The sequence below is a fragment of the Sarcophilus harrisii genome, chromosome 4 (genome assembly GCF_902635505.1).
Source record: "Sarcophilus harrisii chromosome 4, mSarHar1.11, whole genome shotgun sequence".
Taxonomy (NCBI): domain Eukaryota; kingdom Metazoa; phylum Chordata; class Mammalia; order Dasyuromorphia; family Dasyuridae; genus Sarcophilus; species Sarcophilus harrisii.
In genome coordinates this window covers 374,401,208-374,422,214 of record NC_045429.1, presented here as the reverse complement: position 1 = coordinate 374,422,214, position 21,007 = coordinate 374,401,208, and the positions used below count along the sequence as shown (strand labels likewise).

At 32.2% G+C, this 21,007-nt stretch overlaps 1 protein-coding gene across 17 annotated transcripts in view; it reads right to left on the bottom strand.

Annotated features, from left to right (window-relative positions):
- The window catches only part of RYR2 (ryanodine receptor 2), a 712,857-nt gene that overhangs the window by 162,815 nt on the left and 529,035 nt on the right, over window positions 1-21,007 (bottom strand). For all 17 annotated transcript variants that reach the window (XM_031968518.1, XM_031968517.1, XM_031968521.1 and 14 more), the window contains 5 exons: window positions 6,587-6,647; window positions 3,719-3,957; window positions 2,293-2,374; window positions 1,976-2,106; window positions 592-912 (listed from right to left, as the gene is read on the bottom strand). In XM_031968518.1, the coding sequence (XP_031824378.1) occupies window positions 592-912; window positions 1,976-2,106; window positions 2,293-2,374; window positions 3,719-3,957; window positions 6,587-6,647 (834 nt within the window). The remainder of the gene's footprint in view (window positions 1-591; window positions 913-1,975; window positions 2,107-2,292; window positions 2,375-3,718; window positions 3,958-6,586; window positions 6,648-21,007) is intronic.

Here is a 21,007-nt window from a genome sequence, read left to right as displayed (position 1 = left end):
TGGTAGAATCAGTTGCCTCAGTCCAATTGCCCCAGAGCTAAGAAAAATCAGAGATTTGAGCAGAGATCCATGCAGATATAAAGGCAAGGGCACAACGGAGGATGGTGAGGAGGAAAAAGAAGAGAAGGTATCCGCTATGCCTGAGAAGCTTACTTTAAAAAAAAAGTAACTCCCAAATCACTTTACTACACTCATAGATTGACATATTACAATAAAAGTAGAATTATTTGGTCACCTAAATCAATAGACCATGGATCTATAGATTTAGTTATAATTTCTTAAGCTTTGGAAAAGTTGTTTACTTAGGAATTTAGATAATTAAATATTTAGAAAGCTACTAAAATGTTAAACAATGGATTAAGTCCAAGAAATTTATAAATTCACCCAGAAAATAAAAAAAGTTTTATCATTATTAGTCCATGATAGTTTATGAAACAAAGATCTAACTATAAGAAATAAATCAGTTTTGCTAATTAACATATCTTGAGTTTCCAAAAATAATATGGACAAAAGATTACATATTCTTTACTTATTCAGAACTGTTCTGAAGTCAAAATCCTTTTTAATATGGCAATACTTTTAAAATCTTACCTGCTAACCTCTTCATCCAAGCTCCTTCATCAATACCCAAGTTGTTATAAATGATTTTCAATATATTCCCTAGAAGGGTGTTCATGTGCTCTGAATTCAGGGCTGTACAACATGTATCTACCCTGTCAGGATTATTTTCAGGTCCATGTTCCCACCATCGGGACATATAACTACAAAGCATGGGCAATATAACTTCCATGACATGAGGCATTTGGGTGTAGCGAATTCCAGACTCCGCAAGTTCCACAATTTCATCCATTAACTTTTCCAAAGATGGTATATTTGGACAAACCTCTTCCACACTAGCTGGCAAATTGAGAGCTAGACAAGAATATTTTTTAAAGTGTTAAAAGGAGGAAATAAAGATGGCACATTTACTCTTCAGATTCCATTATTTTATTTTTTCTTTACATATTGAACCATCTAGATCCTAAGAATTATAGACTTTTTCTTTCCTTTCTTCTCTGTTCCATGAAATATAGCACACATTCTTGTTTAAGGGCTTACCAAAAAAAATTCATATGGAGAACACCATAAAAAATTAAAAGGCAAAATTTATAAAATATATATGCTTTCCAGGCTTAGAAATAACATAGCATTGGGATAAGTTAAGAAAGAATATTATAGTAGATAAGAATGATGTTATTTTACTTCTTTACTTCAATATAAAAATATTAGTTACATAAAAATATTTGTCTGTCACCCTGAAAGGGTACATTGCTTGGCCAGAGCGTGATATGTTCAGTGTTTATAATAGTCCATTATAATTATAATTTAATAATTATAGTTTATAATAAGTATCAAAAACCTGTTTTATTGGAGTACATGTGCAAAGAATGAAACAATCCCTATTTTGAAGTAATTCATATTTTAACAGGAGACAAATATGTGTGTGAATATATATATATATATATATATATAATGTTTATATGTATATATAATGTTTATATATATATATATATGAATGATAAACACAAAGAGAAGAAATGCAAATAAATACACAGTTATTAAATGCAATATAGTGTGGGAGAGAGGTGCTAGCTAGCAATTGTAGGGATTAGGAAAGTCTTCATGTAGAAGATGGTGATTACCCTGAGTCTTAAAGGACAAGAAAATTTTTTTGATGCAATAGTTAAGGTTATTTGAGCCACAGAAAATGGAGCATTGTATGTGAGAAAGAAAGAAAATGGTTACAGAGTAGAGAGTTATGTACAAGTTAGAATGATACTTCAAGGCAAGGTTATTAAAAGTTTTAAAAGCTAAAGAAGTTCATGTGAATAAATTTAAAGAAGCAAAGTGAGTTAAAATTCATAGGACAGAAGAGATAATTTCTATTCATCTTTAGCTTACTATCTCAAAATAATGTGCTTTAAAATGTTTTTACCTGTTCTTTCTCTTGTAGACTTAGTGTTATAGATTGAATATGTATTATGTTTGTTCAGATGTGTTTCCAAAAAAGCCACAGGGAAAGCACCAGCAAATGCAGCCAGGCATTCTCCTAATGCAGATCGCTGCCTGTAAGTATAAATTAGTGGCTTGTTAACTTAAAGAATATCCAATATCTCCTTTAATACCTCAGTGATCAATCAATTTTAAAATTAGAGACTAGCTTTAATCAAGTCTACACTTAGGGAAAAAGATAATCTAAAAGAGCAACATGTTTTGTAGTTGTAGGGTTTGATCAAAATCATTCTCTCTTACCTTTCCACATAGATACTCTTGCTGGTTCCCAGAGCATATAAGCTAGTCAGGATTCTGTAACAAGAAACCTGTACATCCTCCACTAAAAAAAAAATAGGGGAGGGAATTAAATATGAAGAATATCATCTTTTAAGTGTTAAATTTCAAGATTATGTTGGCACTCAAGAAAATTTCGAATATAAAGCAACCTCAATTTTAAAGCAATGCAAAACTAAAAATTAAAAACAAAAGAATAAGAAAAATATGCAGATAGAATAAAGTATAAAAAATTTTTTTTTGGTTCTAGGAATTAGTTTTAAGAAGTTCAAACTATAGTATGAATAATATTCTTCATTATACTTTAAAAATATTTTTATCTTTCATTTTGTGACTGAAAGTACTGAGGCACCAAGAAGTCCAGATTTATTTGACCATAGTATAATTCATAATATTAAATACAATGGTTAGGATAAGAAAAGTAAAATGTTTAAGAGGAAGTAATAAATAATAAGTTTTGATTTCCATTTCTATCCCTGACACAAATTACTACATAATTAATAAAAATATAGAAGTGTTAGCTTCAATAACTTGAACAAACATTTCAAGGTATTTATTTGGATTTTATATTTGTGATTAAATAATGTATGGGATACTGGGGACAAGTACTATGAACAACTACGACTATCTTGGCTCAAAACTGTTTTGTTTATTGCTTTAAATCAGGACAGCTACTATTACAGGATTTAGAACTAGAATGTATCTTTTAATCTTAACCCTTTTTTTTTTTTTTTTTTTTTGCTCAGGCAATTGGGGTTAAGAGACACACATCTTGCCCAGAGACACACATCTAGGAAGTGTTAAATGTCTGAGACCACATTTGAACTCAGATCCTCCTGACTTCAGGACTGGTGCACTATCCACTGTGCCACCTAACTGCTCTTAACCCTTTTTTTGAAGTAGAAACTGAGCCCCATGGAAGTGACTCCATCAAGGTATGGTCATACAAATGAAGAAGAGGAGAAGCAGATAAGTCAGCCTGATATATTGAAAGTCAACCATGAAAGTACTGTTGTTTTAGTGACCAATTAAAGTATTGGTAACAATGATTTATTGAATTATTTTTACATCAAGAAATTTGCAAATACTCCTTTCCCTAGTACTCAAAATTATTAATTTGGGAGCACAATTTAAATTCTATGATTTGATCTATTGATATAAAATTTATAAATATAGATAAATATAGCTATAGATATAGACAAAAAAATTTATCAAATTAAATGTGGTAAAAATCAAAGGTGGAACAACAACAACAACAGCAAACTATGGCTTGCTGAGGTACCATGTCCTATAAAAAAGATTCACTGTAAAAAATAAATATACTGCCTTTACAATCCCTGATTATAATGAAATGATATTTCAAAACCTTTGTAAGAGATATTACACATACATATTAGGTCTTCTCCAAACTGATGCTGTCCAATGTGTTCAAACAGTGAAGACAGCATTGGCAAAAGAGCCACTGTGGTATAATTAATAATTTGAGTCACTCCTTTTGGCTGGTTTCTAGTGTGAGTGAATTGTCCTTGTTTAAGATTTTCCATGGTTTTCTCCAAATCTTCAGCTGCATTATCCAAAAATGCTCTCAATGCTGTTTTAACACTGTCCATGCCAGTCTTCATCACAGTTCTAGGTAGTAAGTAGAAAAATACAAAACTGTTTATATTTTCTCATAAGATCAAATGTCCTACAAACAAACTTTGTGGTTCTTATTTGATTTCTAAAATTGAATAATCCACCAAGCCAAAACAAAACTTATTCTAAACAAGGATCACGAACAACCTTTAAAATATTTTTATTGTGAGAAAGTGCATAAAATCTAAGTCTACCCTAATAATGCTTTATGTATCCCAGATCCTTTCATGTTTATAATAGACAAGGTTTCTAAGAGGCTCAGAAATTTCTTAACCAATCTCCCCTAACAGACCTTATTCTGACAGTTCATAATCTTTACACAAACAAAAAATATCATTTTAATTCCATTCATTTTAAATAAACAAAACTTGAATGAATTTTTGAAGTCTTCTTAGGAAAATATTTTTAAAAAACTACTTAAAGGAAGGCACATTTCTTCTTATAAGGGGAATCTACAAATCTTAGTTTTTAAAGAGGGAGATAATAAAATATTAATGAACTTTATTGTTCAAAGACATTAAATACCTATCTCAAAGAGATATTCAATAATTGTTTTAGTTAGTCTATGAGACTAAATAATATACTGGTTATCCATTCTTTCCCAAACTCTTATAAAATGCAAATAACTTGTTAAACTATAATGAGCTATCTCTATAACTAAGAGATATCATGGAATCATTTTAAAGTTAAATCTTATTTTCAATGCTTTAAATGAATGCTAAGCAAATCAAAGCATAGAGGGTCAAATGATGCCAAGTGTCCTGCATTTGAATTCAATTGATAAGCTTTCTTTTTGGCAGTCACAATATAAGTCTAGTCATAATCTTTGTCCTTCCTAACTTCTAAAAAGAGAAGTCTCTATCACTTTCATCCTTTGGATAAATGTATCTACTCCCAGGACTTAAAACATCACCTACAGATAACTAAACTTTTCACTAAGCCCCAATATCTCAATTTAATGCCAATTCTATATTGTCAAATGACTACTGATTACCTCTACTAGAATGTTGCCTTAGAACCTTAAACTCAATTTACACCAAACAGACCTAATTGTCTTCCACAATAAACTCCTTTTTTCCTCTAAATTTCCCTATGTTGGGTGACAGCACCATGTTACAGGCTTAAAATTGTTATCCTCAACTTTTTCTTCTTCCTTATTCTGGGTCATTATCATTTCTGCATCTATTATGTCTTGTGCTTCAAACTTCTACTATCTGTTTTTACTACAAATTCAAACCCCATTTCCTTTTTCCTGGGCTACTAAAATATCTTTCTAACAGCTTTTATTTTCTTGTTTTCTCCCTTCTCTATTCATTCACAGAGCTGCCAAAATAATCCCCTTAAGGTATAATAATCCCTATAGGTCTATATTCATTTATTGGCTCAGAAAAACTTCAGTGGCTTCCCATTATTTATGAGAAATACTAAATCCTTAGATTGACATTAAAGACATGTCATTTGTTAAATCCAATATAATATAATGTACTGATTTTTTTTCAGGCAACTCACTTTTCATATATGTTCCAGTCAAATTAGAAAACAAAATGAAATAACGTTGATGGGATCAAACTGATCAAGCTAGAAGGGATCTTAGAAATCATTTAATTAAAAGCATTTACTTTACTGATGGGGAAACTAAGGCCAAAGAGATTATTCTCCCAACGTCTCCCAGAACTAGAATTCAAACCTTCTCTAAGTCTAATGTTCTATCCATTAAACCATAATAGCATATCTAACATTTTATATATCCCTTTAGTCTGTCAAGCATTTTATAACTATCTCATTTTAGCTTCCTAACGACCCTGGAAGACATAGAATATTTGCATTTCTCTTTTACAGATGAGAAAATTGAGGTTAAGAGAAGTTAAATGATTTAACTGGGGGCACATAGCTATTAAATCCTGAAGGTATGATTTGAATTTAGGTCTTCCTGAGCCCAGGACCAAGATTCTGTTGACTGACCACCTAGCTCCTCCTTACTCTCTTGCCTCATCCTATACTTTCCCCATTCCTTGCACTCACAAAAATTAGGACATCACCTATACTGGGAGTACCTTCCATGATACATCTTGTTGAAATAATTTCCTTCTTTCAAGATATAGTTCAGGTGCAACCCAAAGAAAATGTCATCCATGATATGCCTGTGATGGCTCCAAAAACTCTCATAACAAATTAAACAGGTCTTTTCCTTGACACTATTAAATCCTACTTGATATCATATTTGTGTTTTATGTTTTATGGCCCATATCCAGACTTTATTCTCTTTGAGAACAAAAACAAAGTCATTTTACTTCTTTTTCTCTTCCCCTGACAAATAGCAGAGTACTTTGGTTATAGTAGTTTTTTTTTTTCCTTTAATGGAACTAAATCAATTCCTGGACACAACTGAAATAATAAGCTATATGCTTTCTTGGAACTACAAAGCTGTCTTATAATGCAAACAATATTTATAGTTAACAAATACCTAAAGACTTACAAAGGGGTGGAGAAGGGTCTCCAAAAATGGACTAGCAATCTACAACTGTTCAGTTTCCTACAATTTCCAGATTTCAATAAATAGTCCCTCACACCATTTTTCTATTTAACACTTTTCATTGATTTTGATAGAATATATTTCTTTTACCTTGCATCCAAAGTCTGACCCAAAATATGAAGGCAGTTGACAATTGAAGAGGCATCATTTCCTAAACAAGAAGTAAAGTGAATTGTCAATCACTCTGCAATTACAGAAAAATCTCATTCCTCTTAATCTCTGCTTGTTTTTCAAAATGATTATTATATATATTATGCATATATATATATATATATATACACACATATATATTAAAATGGCCAGTAAATCACACAGCAAAACCAATTAAGTGGTAATGACTTTACAATCAAGTTAAATATCATGCACATTGTTTATGTAATGGTGGAAAGGCAGATGCAGGTAGGTAAGCAATAGAGCATTGCCAACATACTCAAGAAGCACTCATAAATGATGCTTAACTCAGGTTAGACTTGTTTCATTTGAGCTTATACAAATTTCATTTTAACTAATCCAAGTTAACTTAATTCTTATAGTATTCACCTCAAACAAATTAGACTCCTTGGTGTGGTAAAGACCAATCATGCAAAAAAGCATCAGAGGTGAAAGAAGCTAATCTGGTGTCCCATGACAATGCAAGTCAGATCTCCTAGGAATCAAGTTAACTCCCTAGTAAGATATTGAAACCCATAAGTTTCTTTGAAAGTAATAGGAAATGACTACTTTGTTTTATCCTTTTTATCCAGAAACCACAAAGTACATAGCCTATAATATCCTATAAATACAAAATAAGGACATAAAGAACACAGAATATATATTCAATATGCATAGACATATATTGTTATATATGAATGCAATATGATACAATTTTTTTTATTGATGACAAGAACACTTATAGAAATAAAATGATACACACAAAACAATAAGGTAAATTCTATTAATAGGTAGCTTAATAAAGCTTCTTCTTTTTAAAGCTCATATAATCAACAAATCCTCCTTCAAAAACAGGTATGTCCTGGCTTTGTCAATAATAAAATATATAGTTAAAGGCAGGGGTGATGTTTATAGAATATTTCATAAATTACTGCTTTAGCAATAGATATCCACTTGGGTAAAGGTTCTGAATTCCTTCCCAAACTGGGTATAACACATGTTTTTTTGTTCCGTAGTGGCAAAATCACATTATTCTATATAAGTAAGACATAAGGTACAATGGTCTTCTTGCCTCCTTCCACAGAATATTTCATCTTGTGACTATAGATTTGGAACTATGCTGAAGTAATATGGGAATACTTCATACATCTAGACAACATAATGAAATTCATTTGGAGAAACAAAAGATCTGGAAACTTAAGTGAAATACAGAAAAAAGGAGGAATAAAGACAACTGTTATATCTAGATTTTAAATTAGAATGTACCCAAAGTTCAGCCTAAGTTATATCTACTTCACCATCTAGCTGTCCATATTTCTTGAAATATGTTACATAACAGCAAAGAAAAGGAAATATTCTATTCAGATCAAGAAAGCTTCTAATCTGTTCCCATGATATACAATCCTAACTTTTGGGTTTTGATATACACTTTATGATATTTAAAAAGATCCTCTTCCCATTCTCCTTCAAAAGTAAAAATTTAAAATAAAACTTTACATTATTAGTAAGAGCAGAAAGTGCTAGTGGGAAATTGTTAGAATTTTAAGAAGTTGATAGGAGTGTTGTGCCACTTGCTGTTTCTAATCTATTAGTTAATCAATAAGCATTTTTATTCACTACCCACTAAATTCCAGGCATAAGGCTACAAACAGGTGTAACAGCACCTGTTCTCAAAGAATTCATCTCCCATAGGGAGACACAACATACATTTATATACTATATATGTGTATGGGTGTGGGAGTGGTACATATATACACATATATATATGGAGAAATAACATACACTTATATACTACATATATGTATATATGTACATACATATGAAACAAGTATATGCAAAATAAGTGCTATAATATACACACACACTCACTCATACTAAATACAAAGTAAATGGGGGAGGGAAGCAGCAGTAGAAAGATGGAAAATTAGGAAATTATAATATAAGCAATGATACTTAAATCGGGTTTTTAAGGGAATAAGGTATTCTAAGAGGCACAGGTAAGAAGTGAATACATTCCAGAAATAAGTGGCAGATTATGCAAAGACCCAGAAATAAGAAATGAGAGGTGAGAATGGAAAAGAATCCAATTTGTTAGTATTAATGAATGCAGAAGGGAAACTAAAGTTTCATAAGAGCTGATAATATAAGCTGGGGCCAAACTGCAAAGGATCTTAAAAGATAAATAAATGACTTTATTTTATCCCAGAAACAATAGGAAGTAAATAGAATTGAGTAGGAGACTTATATGTTCAGGTTTCTATTTAAGAAAAACTACTTTGTTGTAGCCTTCTATGGGACAAGAGGTGAAGGGAAAGGAGGGAAAAATAAAATAGAGAGGGAAAAACAATCTAGAAAGTATCACAGAACAGCTGGGTTGTTTTGAAATCAATGTATAAAATTTATTACATAGATTTCTGTGAATTGGAAATTAATTGATTTATATTGAATGCTCTCTTATGTTCTGCATTTAAGTTTAAAAAGAATAAAAAAATGTGTAGGACAGTGAGAGAAAATAGAAAAACTAATTAGGAGATTTTCAATAATACAGATGAAAGGTAATAAGGGTCTGAACTAAAGTGGTACTGATGCGGGTGTGGTCCCTTTAAGATTCCTTTCTTTCTGATTCCCAACCTTTCCTAGTTGATGTAATTATCAATCAAGGACCTTTTGATTCACAAATCCTGGTCCCTTTGAATTCCAATAGAAGATCCTGGCCCTCCCAGCCCAACCCGAATCTGAGCTAACTTGGGACTACACCCACAGGCCCCTCTAGCTAAATCTCCCATTATAAAAGAGCCAAGCTGGGACCCTCTCTTGGCAGAGGTTCCAAACATGCCAGCCTTATACCTGGCATGCTAGGACCCTCTGTCCACTGGAATCCTGTTTCCAGTGTTCTTAACTATACTTTAACCTTACTCCCAAACCCCATAATAAACCTCTTTTATCAATCTAGCTTTATGGGCCAGTAAATTCCTTTATTGGGAACTCTAGTGCCGTTACTAGACATTTAACTCCATATCCTTGCGCCAAATCCAAAGGGATTGTAGGGGAACTCTATTTGACTCCCTGTACCCTAAACCTGCCATTAGACCTCAATTAAACCCTAATTTCATTTAGGGAACCCATATCTAGACCTCATCAGTACCTTAAGAGGAAGATGCAATAGTTCAGGTGAGAGATGATAAAAACTCGAACTAGGATATTATTTTAGGTAAGAGATGTGGAGATAGAATTGACAAAACCTAGTTGGATAGGTGGAGCCTGGGAGAATGAGGATGACTTTGAGATTATAAACCTGGTGAATTCCACAAAAATACAGAACTTTGGGAGCAAAAGATAAACAATTCTGTTTTAGACATGCTGAGTTTGTCTCTCCAGGATTTTCAGTTCAAAATGTTTAACAGTAATCAGCGATACATAATTGAAGCTTTGTAAAGAGATTAAGGCTAGATAAAGGTATAGGAAGTAAATGAGGAAATAATGAAAGAATATATTTAAGACAGAAGAGGGACCCAAACAGAACCTTAGGCTAACCCAGATTTAGATCGGGGATATGAATAATAATATAAGAAAGGAGACTAATGAGTGATTAGACCAAGAGAAATCAATATCACAAAAACCTGTAGAGGAAAGAGTATCTAGGAAAAGAAGGTAGTCAGTACTTTCAAATACTTCAGAGGCCAATATAAATGAGAAAGGAGAAAAGATCATTATATTTAGCAATTTAGAGAACACTAGGCAATTTGGAGAGAGCAGTTTCAGTTGAATGATGAGGGGAATGGACAAAATAAGTTGAGAAATGAGAATCATTTCTAGAAGTTTCACAGTGAAAGGGAAGCAAGATAAAAATGACAGCTTGAGGGGATAGAAGAATCAGGATCAAGTGAGGTGTTTTTTTTTTTTTTGTTTAAGATGAAAAATATTGGGCATATTTGTAAATAACAGGGAATGAGTGAGCAGGAAGAAAGAAACTTGGAGGCAGTGCCAGGAGAAGATAGGAGAAGAAGGGAGCCTTTGTGAGGCAAATTTGTCAGAGAAAATGAGAAGGTAATCATCAAGGGCAGAGAGAAGAGTAAAGCTCCATGTATGCAAATTACAATTTAATACTAAATTTGGTGAGAGTTATCTATTGACCCCAAGACATTCTTGCTCCTTTCTCGAAAATTTTTTGAAGCAAGTTTTTTTGATGAAGGCCTCTTTTCTCAAATGTGCAGGTGATGGGGGGGGGACCCTGAAACTGTCCTCTGACTTTTGGGGGGGAAGCCATGGATGAATTCTTGAAACTTTCCTTGAACTCTTGAGAAACTCTCCTTTGGGAGAGGCCTGCCTCAGGGAATCAAAAGAAAGTGGCTTCATTCTGTTTTCTTGGTGAGAATAGATATACTCTCTACTGACTAGCTGCACCCTCTATTAGTCCAGGACCACTCCTACTTAGCTCTAACTTAAGTGATATTCAACTGGAAATCTAGGCCTGGAGGCAGTGACAACATTGAAGGAATCTCATGCAATTGATCTCTTATAAAAAAGGGCAATTTTAAACTATAATTTGCAGAGTCCCAAAACAGGATCATGCTTTGTCAAGGAACTTCTCTCTCTTCTTAGCAATTTGCCTGTCAGGACCCCTGTCCTTGTGAAGACATTTTCTTCTCAGTGTTAACACCTCTGTTTATCTTTCTGCCAGGATTTCTCTGCTAGGACATTTATCTCTCTGCCAGGACTTTGTCACTGGAAAGTCAGTCTCCTAGCAAAAGCTGACTTCTTCAGTGCCACAATAAACTTCCTTTTGCGAGTCTAATACTTTGGGTTCGTGAATTCTTTCAAGTTGGACCTGCGCCAACCAAAGAGGAGTTCCCACAACTCTCTGCACTGCCACTAATCACATCATTTTGGTTCCCTGACTGCATCACAGGGAACTAAGTCAAATTTATTTAAAAAAAATAAAAAAAATTCCTCAATTGATAAATAAAAGATATGAATTATATAAAACCAAAGGGTCATATAATCATCCATATCCTTTGATCTAACAAGGATACTACTAAGCATGAATCCCAAAAGAGATTTAAAAACAAAGGAAAAGAACCTATATGTACAAAAATATTTATAGTAACTCTCTTAGGGTAAAGAATTAGAAATTTAGGGGATACCCCTCAATTGGAAAATGACTGAATAGACTGTGGGTATGTTATACTGATGGAATATTATTGTTTGATGGGAAATGAGAAGCAAGATGTCCTCAGGAAAAAAAAAAAAAAACTGGAAATCCTCCATGAACTCAAGCAAAATAAAATATGCAGTGTTCAAAGTAATAGCAATGTTGTGGGATGATCAGCTATGAATGACTTTGCTATTCATAGCAATATAATTATCCAAGACTATTCTAGGAGGACTTAGGATCCATGCCCAAAGAATTTATTGTATGTGAAAATAAACTGAAAAAAAATTTTTTTAACTTTGCTTTTCTGGAGGGTATTTCTTGGGGTGTAGGGATTTTTATTGAAATGTTTTGCATCATAAAAAAGAAACTACTCAACAAAGGAAAAAGAATAAACAAATATAATTACTCTTAGATTTCTATTGGGATGATATATCTGGATAGAGTAAACCTCAAAATATGAAAGGTTTCTGAATGATAGTACTTGAGAGGGAGAATTAAAGTGGCAATGGGGAGCAAGGTTTATAGCAATTACTCTTGCTGGATCAGTGTTTATTGGACTATGAAAGAAGGTACAGATAGTATTGTCAACGATAGTTTATGGATACAGTCTTCTGAGGAAGCCAACTGTTTCTGAATGCCAGAAGACATAATTATAGAAGGAAGGGATCTAAGATGTAGGTAAACTTAAAAGACAGAACAAGAATGCAAACAATAATGGAAAAGAACCAGATTGAGACAATGGAAGCAGTGTGGATGAAGCAAATAGGTATGAGAGAAAAGGAAGTAGTGATAGGGAATTGTTTTTAAACATATAGATGGAAATTTTGTATCATTGGGATTGGAAGAATAAGAGATAGAAGTCTGTTGTTAATACTACAACTTTTGTCTGGAATTCATATCTTTGATAATTCATAATTGGCAAATGGCAAGTCATTTTTTTTTAAACCAAGTGCTGGGCATAGGTGTTGGGTTGAGTTGTAGAAGTGAAAGACCTATGTTTGAGGCTCGAGTCCTAAAATGAACTCAGAGGCAGCAAATTCAGATATGTAAACTGAGAAAAGGAAAAGAAAAGCAATAAACAATTTTTATATTTACAGCTATCTGCATATATACATATACATATATACAAATAAATAAACATTTTTATAGAGATATGGTGAGAACATAATCCTTTCAATATTAAAAAATTATCAAAGCTCAAGCATAAGCCTTTTACTTCAATAAATTCTGGACTGACTCTCCTATAGAAAGAACAGTAAGACAAAGACTGTTTTCTTTTTACCAATTTCTTATTTTTTCTATTAAAAATCACATCTACTATATTCTTTCTAGAACAGAATACTTTTATTATTATACTTGGCAATATAAATATGTATCACATATGTATATATTATCTATACAGAGCTATAATAAAATATGCTTAATGATTAAAAGCTTGACAAAATTATACTATATAACACTAATAAAATATAGATCTATATAAGAAATTTCCTCTATTGATTATATTTTCCTCCTAAGCCTTTTGAATATAGGCATGATTTTTTTTTTTAATTTGGTAGGAATTTGAATTAAGGACACATTTCTTTCACATCCATTAAATGACTGCTGTAAGAGTGCAATAGTATTCTCACTTGTACATTTGATTGAAATGCTATAAAAGTACTAAATTCAAATATAATTTGATTTTCTGTAATGAAAAATTCTAAAATTCAGATCCAAACGTAATTATGTATACAAAAGTATTCCTTCCATATATTTAAATTATATATTATAATTCATTATAAATAGATGTTAATATTGATGAATATTCACCACAATATATACATACACACATACAGAGAAAGAGACAGACAGATGAGCAGAGACAGAGATGGAGAGAGACAGAGATGGAGAGAGACAGTGAAAAGAGAGAGAGAATGAAACAACAGTGAGAGAATGAGAAAGAAGTAATGGAGCAGTCTGTTCTTTTTTTAAAAGAGAGTTGTATAGAGGTATGTGTGTGTGTGTGTGTGTGTGTGTGTGTGTGTGTGTGTGCATGTGTGTGATGTGGGAGGACCAAGATATATACGCGTATTTCTAGAAATAGAATGAGTATACACTAGAAACAGTATATCATAATGCTCTTTTTTATGAGTCATAAAGGAATAAACCTAAATGAAAATTTGTGTTTTTGGTTTTTTTTGCTAGGCTTAAAATTTGTATCATTTTGTTAATAGCTTTTGATGAAGGTAGGCACCATCAATTAAACAATCACTCAACAAAAAGAAGAGTTGACACAATTTTAACTCATCGATTTGCTAATCATTGATAAATATTACACAGTCTCTGAACATATGTAGAATACATGAAACATTTGATTTGCTAATTTAAAAGGAAATTGCCTTTAATTCTGTAGCATTTGAAACTGATGAGTAGTACCACCTTTCCACATGGCTTCTGTGATACTGTTTTCCCTGATATTCCTCTTATCTGTGTGATGACTCCTTATTAATCTTTCATCTTTTCATCTTCTCTTCCTACTTCATAAACATATATCATATGATCCTGTGGAAAAGACCTCAGAGGTCAGTTAGTCCATTATTTTACAGATGATAAAATAGAGGATGTATCTCAAATTCTTTCTTGTTCTAGTAATACTTTTTCTTGATGATTTCTTCCTTTTCTATGGCTTCAAAGATCCACAAAACTATTAAAATGACTATCAAATCTACATATTCAAAAAGGATCTTTACATTTAAGCTTAGTCTCATATTCCAACTTTGTGCAAGCTAGCTCCTTTATGATGTTCAACACATCTTAAACTAAACTAATCCTGTTTGTCCCTAAATCTGACTGTCTTCTCAACTTTCCTATTCTCTTGATTCCTTGCCAAAAGGATTAAAAAATTCAGAGCCAAAATTTACTTTTCATTTTCTCTCATCACCAGCATCAAAAAAAATTTCCTGATCTTGTCATATCCATATCTTTCACATCACTCCTTTTCTGTTCAGTGACATTGGTACTATGCCAAGATCCTCATAATTTTTCAGCTGCATTTGTGTAGCCTCTTAATTGCCTTCCTGACCTCTTATCTCTTCCTTCCATAATTCACTCTTCATATTTCTATGATAATACTTTCTTTTTAAATGTATGAATTTGGCCATGTCTTTCCCTTTCTAAAACCTTCTTTGGCTCCTTTTTGGATAAAGGATATAAGATTTTATAAGATAAAATATAAATGACTTTATCTATTATTTGAAGTTCTTCACAACCTGGCAGTAGCCTATCTTTCTAGGTTTATTTCACTTAAATTATTTGTATCATAGAGCCAAACTTTACTTTGATCTCATCTTGCCACTTCTTATCTCCAAGGATTTATGATATTCTTATACCCTCAGAACGCATTCCTTTCTTATTTCTGCTTATTGAAACAATTGTCTCTATCAAAGGTTTAAGTTTATTGTTTTCTACTCCATTTAGTTTTTATTGATATTCCAGATTAAAGTGATCCCTCCTTCCTGAAATTTTCCAAAATAAAAATTTGTCCACATCTCTTTTGTTTCTATCATAATGTATCCTATATCATAATTATTTATGTATATGTTACATTCTCCTCTAGAAAATATGATCCTTGAGAACAAGAATTATAGTTTTTCATTGTTGTATAACAAACCACATATCATAATGTCTAACACATTATAGACATTTAATAAAATTTTTTAAAAATCCAAATCAGTTCTTGAAGCAGCATTAGCAAATTAACAAATAAGTTGAAATACTTTGAAAAAACTTAGAACAAAAAATTTTAAATTTTTAATATGCTATTCCTAAAGTTATATCTAGAATTTGACAAATGACTACTAGGTAAGTAAGTACAAAGGGAATTCTAAGGACAGGAACTCTAACTTAGAGCTAAGCCAATTATAAAAATCAGAACAGTGTCTTAAAATGTATTGTAAAAGTCATAGCTTAATTAAAAATTTCCTTTATCCTCTTAGTCAAAGTGTGGATATCTTCTATATATCAGAAGTTCCTTAAAGATTTGTTTTATTCTCTGGAGCAAAAGTATCAAAGTGATCAGCAAATGTAAACTGAGAAATGTTTACCAAGATAATGAAAATACAATACAAGAAAGAAAATTTTAACTTTTAGTTTTCAAAGTCAGTACATCTCCATAGGGAATTGTTTCTATTTGAAATTAATGAGTCTACTATGGATAATTGAATTTTGTATTGTGTTCTTGAAGAATTTGAAATGCACTATAGAATTATATGGAAAAAATTTACCAATAACACTACACTTCTCACCCCTTCCTAACTTAGTATATCTCTATTGAGGACATTACAATTCTTCTAGTCACACTGATCCCTAACTTTAAAATCTACCTTAATTCTTTATATCTTTTTCTTTATACCATCATATCCAAATAATTGCCAGAAGGACACTGAAATGATCAAGGCAAAAGGTGATGAGGACCTGAAACAGAATAGTAGCAGTGTCAGAGGAAAAAAGAAAGTTTATATGAGAGATTCTAGGAAGATACAATCCATAGGACTTGGCAAATGATTAAATATACAAGTTGACATGGTGAAGGAGAGAAGAGTTAGGAATCAAGGATCACAATTAGGTTGCATATCTGGGTCACTGTGATGATGGTGATATCTCCCGAATGATATGGAAGTTTAGAAATGGGGAAAGTTTGGGGGCAAACAATGAATTCAGCTTTAGACATGGTGTCTTTAAGATACATATACATATATATATATATATATGTGTGTGTATATATATATATATACACACATATATATGTGTATATACATGTATATATGTATATATATCTTTAAGATATATATGAGGTTATCCAGTTTGAGATGTCTAAAATGCATTTGGAAATTTAAGACTGGAGCAAGTTAGAGGTTAGAATTAGATAAACAGATGTGAATATCACCTGCAGAAAAGGGATAATTGAATCCACAGAAGCTGACAATAACTTTCATTGAAACAGTACAGAGAAAAGAAAAGGTTTCAGGACAGCACCAGATCTCTGTAATTTACAAGTTCCCCTCCACTCACACTCCAATCATTCTAATTAAAGTCCTGATCATCTTTCACTGAGCTTTGAAATTGGTCTCCTTTCCTCTAGACAAGCTGCTCTTAAATCCATTCTTCACACAACTGCCAAATTGATAGTCTGAAAGATGAGATCTAACCAGATTACCTCCTATCTATGTCTGCATCTAAAGCTCTTCACAATCTGATTCTGGCCCACATTTCTAGTCACATTGCACATTACTCTCCTTTGCAAATGCTACATTTCAGTGAAACTGTCCTCCTTGACCCATATGTGCCACTGTACAATTTACCCCATTCCTAAATGCATTCACTCTTCACCTCTGCCTCTTAGAATTCTTTCAAAGCTGACTTATTTTATATGCTACTTTTTAAATGAGGTCTATTCAAGCTCCTCATACAAGTCCAGAAATTATTCTGTGTTTTTATTTTGCATTTTTATTTTTCTTTTTGTGAATTTTCTGTGTTCAAATTATTCTACATATCTATTAATTATCTAGAATAATACCTTCATGTATCAGGTGCTTAATAGATGCTTGCAGGAACAGGATATCCCAGTGAAATATGTAAATATAATCTATCACTCCTAAAGAAATAGTAGCATAATTTAGAGCTAACTTAATAGTATGACAAATCTTTATAGTTACATTATGATATAACATTAGTATATATGTCACTATTAAGTTCTATAACATGGTTAAACTAAAGAGCTTTTTTTTCTTGTGTTTTCAATGATCTTTTCAGTAATTAGCATATTTACTAATTACTCTGTAATGTAATCTTTTAAATCTATATGAAATAATGAGATTACTATCCTAATTTTGACTGACGTCTCATTTTCAGGAACTTGAAAAACCAAGAGGTTTCAGTAAAATAAGAATATGGAAAAGTAAAGAAAACCTAATCTTCAAACTGAATGAATTTCAGCCACTTGATACTTTCTTTTTCCTACAAGAAAACATAAATTTTAAAAGTTACTTCCATATGGATCCTAGAAAATCTGTAGTGAAATACTATTCTGCAGGCATCTGTGCCACAAGTATTATTATTATTTTTTTTTGATTCTGTTATGGAGGATTTTACTTTGTTTCATGGAAATATTTAGTCTATTTAGCCTGCAGTAAGACTGCATTATCCATCCTCAATTTTGGGTCATAGTTCTAGGTTGCAGTCTCAGGGTAAGAAGGAATACCAGGACACCAAAACTTATGGCTGCAGAGGAGTAGGGACATTGGTCACACAGTTCCAGGATGAAAAAGAGTGCTTATGGTCATGCACAGACCAGAGCAAAGGCCATGAGAAATTAGCACCTTGAAAGAACTGAAAACATACTGATCCTTCTCCTCTGGCCTACAACCTAGCTCTGAAAATAACTGAAGCTTGGGACAGTGCCTCCTCCATCTTGGCAGTAGAAACCAATTTTAATATAAAGTTAAAAGTTAAAAGAAATATGCTGGAGAAATGAACAAATAACAATGACAACATTTAAAACAAAACAAAAAAATTCCACCAATCACCACTCAAAGAGATCCTTTGTAGAAAATACATAGGAATATTATAATCAAATTTTGAAACCCCCAGATCAAAGAGAAAATTTTACAAGAAATGAGAAAAAAAAACAATTCAAATACGTGTAGGCTGTGGAAGCCTGTTGCTACAAAGAATGTTGAGCCATAAATGCCATCAGAGATAGTAAAAGGGGCTTCATAGTATTCTATGGCTTGGAGGGTTGTGAAGTACAAGCCTAAAGCAATAGTAGTTGTAAGGGCTTGAATTATTTATTTGTGGTCCCCTTCTATTAGGCTGTGATGTGCTCATGTGATAGAGACCCCTGGGGCGAGAAGAATGGCAGTATTTAATAGTTTAGTGCTACAGTTAGAATTGTACAGGATTTATCAACAGCCACAATAAAAGACCACACGTCCTGGAGTTATATCTACCAGCAATTAAAAGAACTAAGGCTGAGGTAAAAAAATATGATGTTAGCAAAACCATCCATAATATTGAATGAAAAAAAAAATGGACATTCAATGAACTTGCAGATTTTCAGGGCTTTGTCTCAACATATCTGAAATTAATAAAAAATTTAACAAAAGAACCATTTAAAACTTAATTTCAAGGCACTTACCATGAATAAATTGTTTGGGTTTTTTTGGTATGAAAATGTATGTCATATCTTTAAGACTGACATAAGTAACAGGGTAGCTTAAAAGAAAGATTGGGGCAGTGTTGAATATGATTTGGCTCTAAAAAGCCAAAGGTAAAAATAGCCATTATGTTACACAAAGGAGGTGTAACAAGGTATTAGAAGGGGGAGAAGAACTCATAATTATGAAAGTCTACTCACAATGGGAATGGGTTAAATAGGTAACACTACATATATACCATGAAGGGTATAGCACTCTCCAAAATCTGTAAATAAGGGGGAAGGGAATAAGAAAAGGTAGGAAAGATGTGTAGATTTATGGTAGTGGGAAGGGGTAGATTAATGGGCAAGGGATAAAGGATAAAATGGGGTTCAGAAGGGTGTATAGAATAATAGTAGTGGGACAAAGTTTGTAGACTGATGGAAATGGGAGAAAGAGGGAAGGAAAAGGTCAGGGAGAAGTTAAGGGAGCAATCCATGGGTTGGGAGAGGTTAAATTAGGCAAGTTAAGCAAGGAGATTAAGCAAGGCAAGTTAAAGAACAGACAAAGTAGAAGAGTTAGCAGGGAGAAAAAATTATTGAGATATATAGAAACACTATAACAAGGATCAGGAGCAGAATTTATTAGAAAAATAAAATAGAGCAAGTAATCATTGATGTTAGACAAAATCAAACTTAAAGATTTAATCAAGAGAGAAATCTACATTATATATCAGCCATATTAATAGTATTTTAAATGTATATAGGTTTTTGTATGTGTGTATATAGATATATGTATATGTGAGTGGTTTTGTGGGTGGGTGTGAATTAAATCTTTGCTTAACTGTAGACTGCTTGGTGAAGGGGGAGTTGTATAAAAAGGTAAAAAAGAACAAAGTAAAAAGGGTAAAGCAGAGAATAAAAGAATAACCTACATGGAAGCAAAGATGAACATTCATGAATATAATTTTTCTATTACTATATGCTCTCTTGAAATTGAATTTTATTATTCTATATTTTGAATCTTCTCTGATACATTTTTGAGAACATAGCAATGTTTTGTTTTGTTTTTTATTTTCCTTTTCTGTTCTTTTTTTCTATTCATTTAATTTAGTATTGAGTTCAATAAATCTTTTTTTTTTTTAAAAGAAAAGAGGTATAAAAAATGCTGAAGAACTCCTTAAAAAAGCAGAATTGACCAAATGGAAAAAGAGATACAAAAATTCACTAAAGAGAAAAACTCCTTAAAAAAAGAATTGACCATATGGAAAATGAGGTACAAAAATTCACTGATAAAAAATAGAATTAAAAAGTAAAAATGGCCAAATGAAAAAGGTGGTACAAAAGCCCACTGAATAAAATAATTCTTTAAACATAGGAATTGGGCATATGGAAGTTAATAACTCCACGAGACACTAAGAAACAAAAAGATACCATTTTTAAAATGAAACAATTGAATATGTGAAATATTTCATTGAAAAAACAGCTGACCTAGAAAATAGATTAAAGAGAAATAATTTGAGAATTTTTGGACTACTTGAAAGTCATGATCAAATAGGTTGTGGAAAATGAGAGAGATTAAATGACTGAGAAAACAGAGTTTACTTTTTCACACATATTGATTTACAGCAAGATGTGCCAATTCGTCAACGAAATTGGGATCAGATTTCCTCAACTTGTGCCTAGGTCCCAAGGAAGACAGACTTTTATATATTGACAACAATTAATCAAATAATGACAATTAATTAGAAAGAAACAATATGAGATGATCTGACTTTTAACTGGAGGGAGTTTCCAAGTTGGAAAGAAGAGAATGAATAGATGCAACTGCCTGTTCTGTCCCTCCCCCCAAAAAAAGAAGTATCCTACTCTCTCCCATGTTATCTGTAAATAAGCAAAGGAACAAGTTAAAAATAACTGGTTGATCAGTAGTATGGAATCAGGTGTTTGCAGATCAATTGCTTGAATGAGCTTCTGGTCAGCAAAACCTAATTACTTGGTTAAGAGTCTCTAAACATCAGAGAGAGATGGT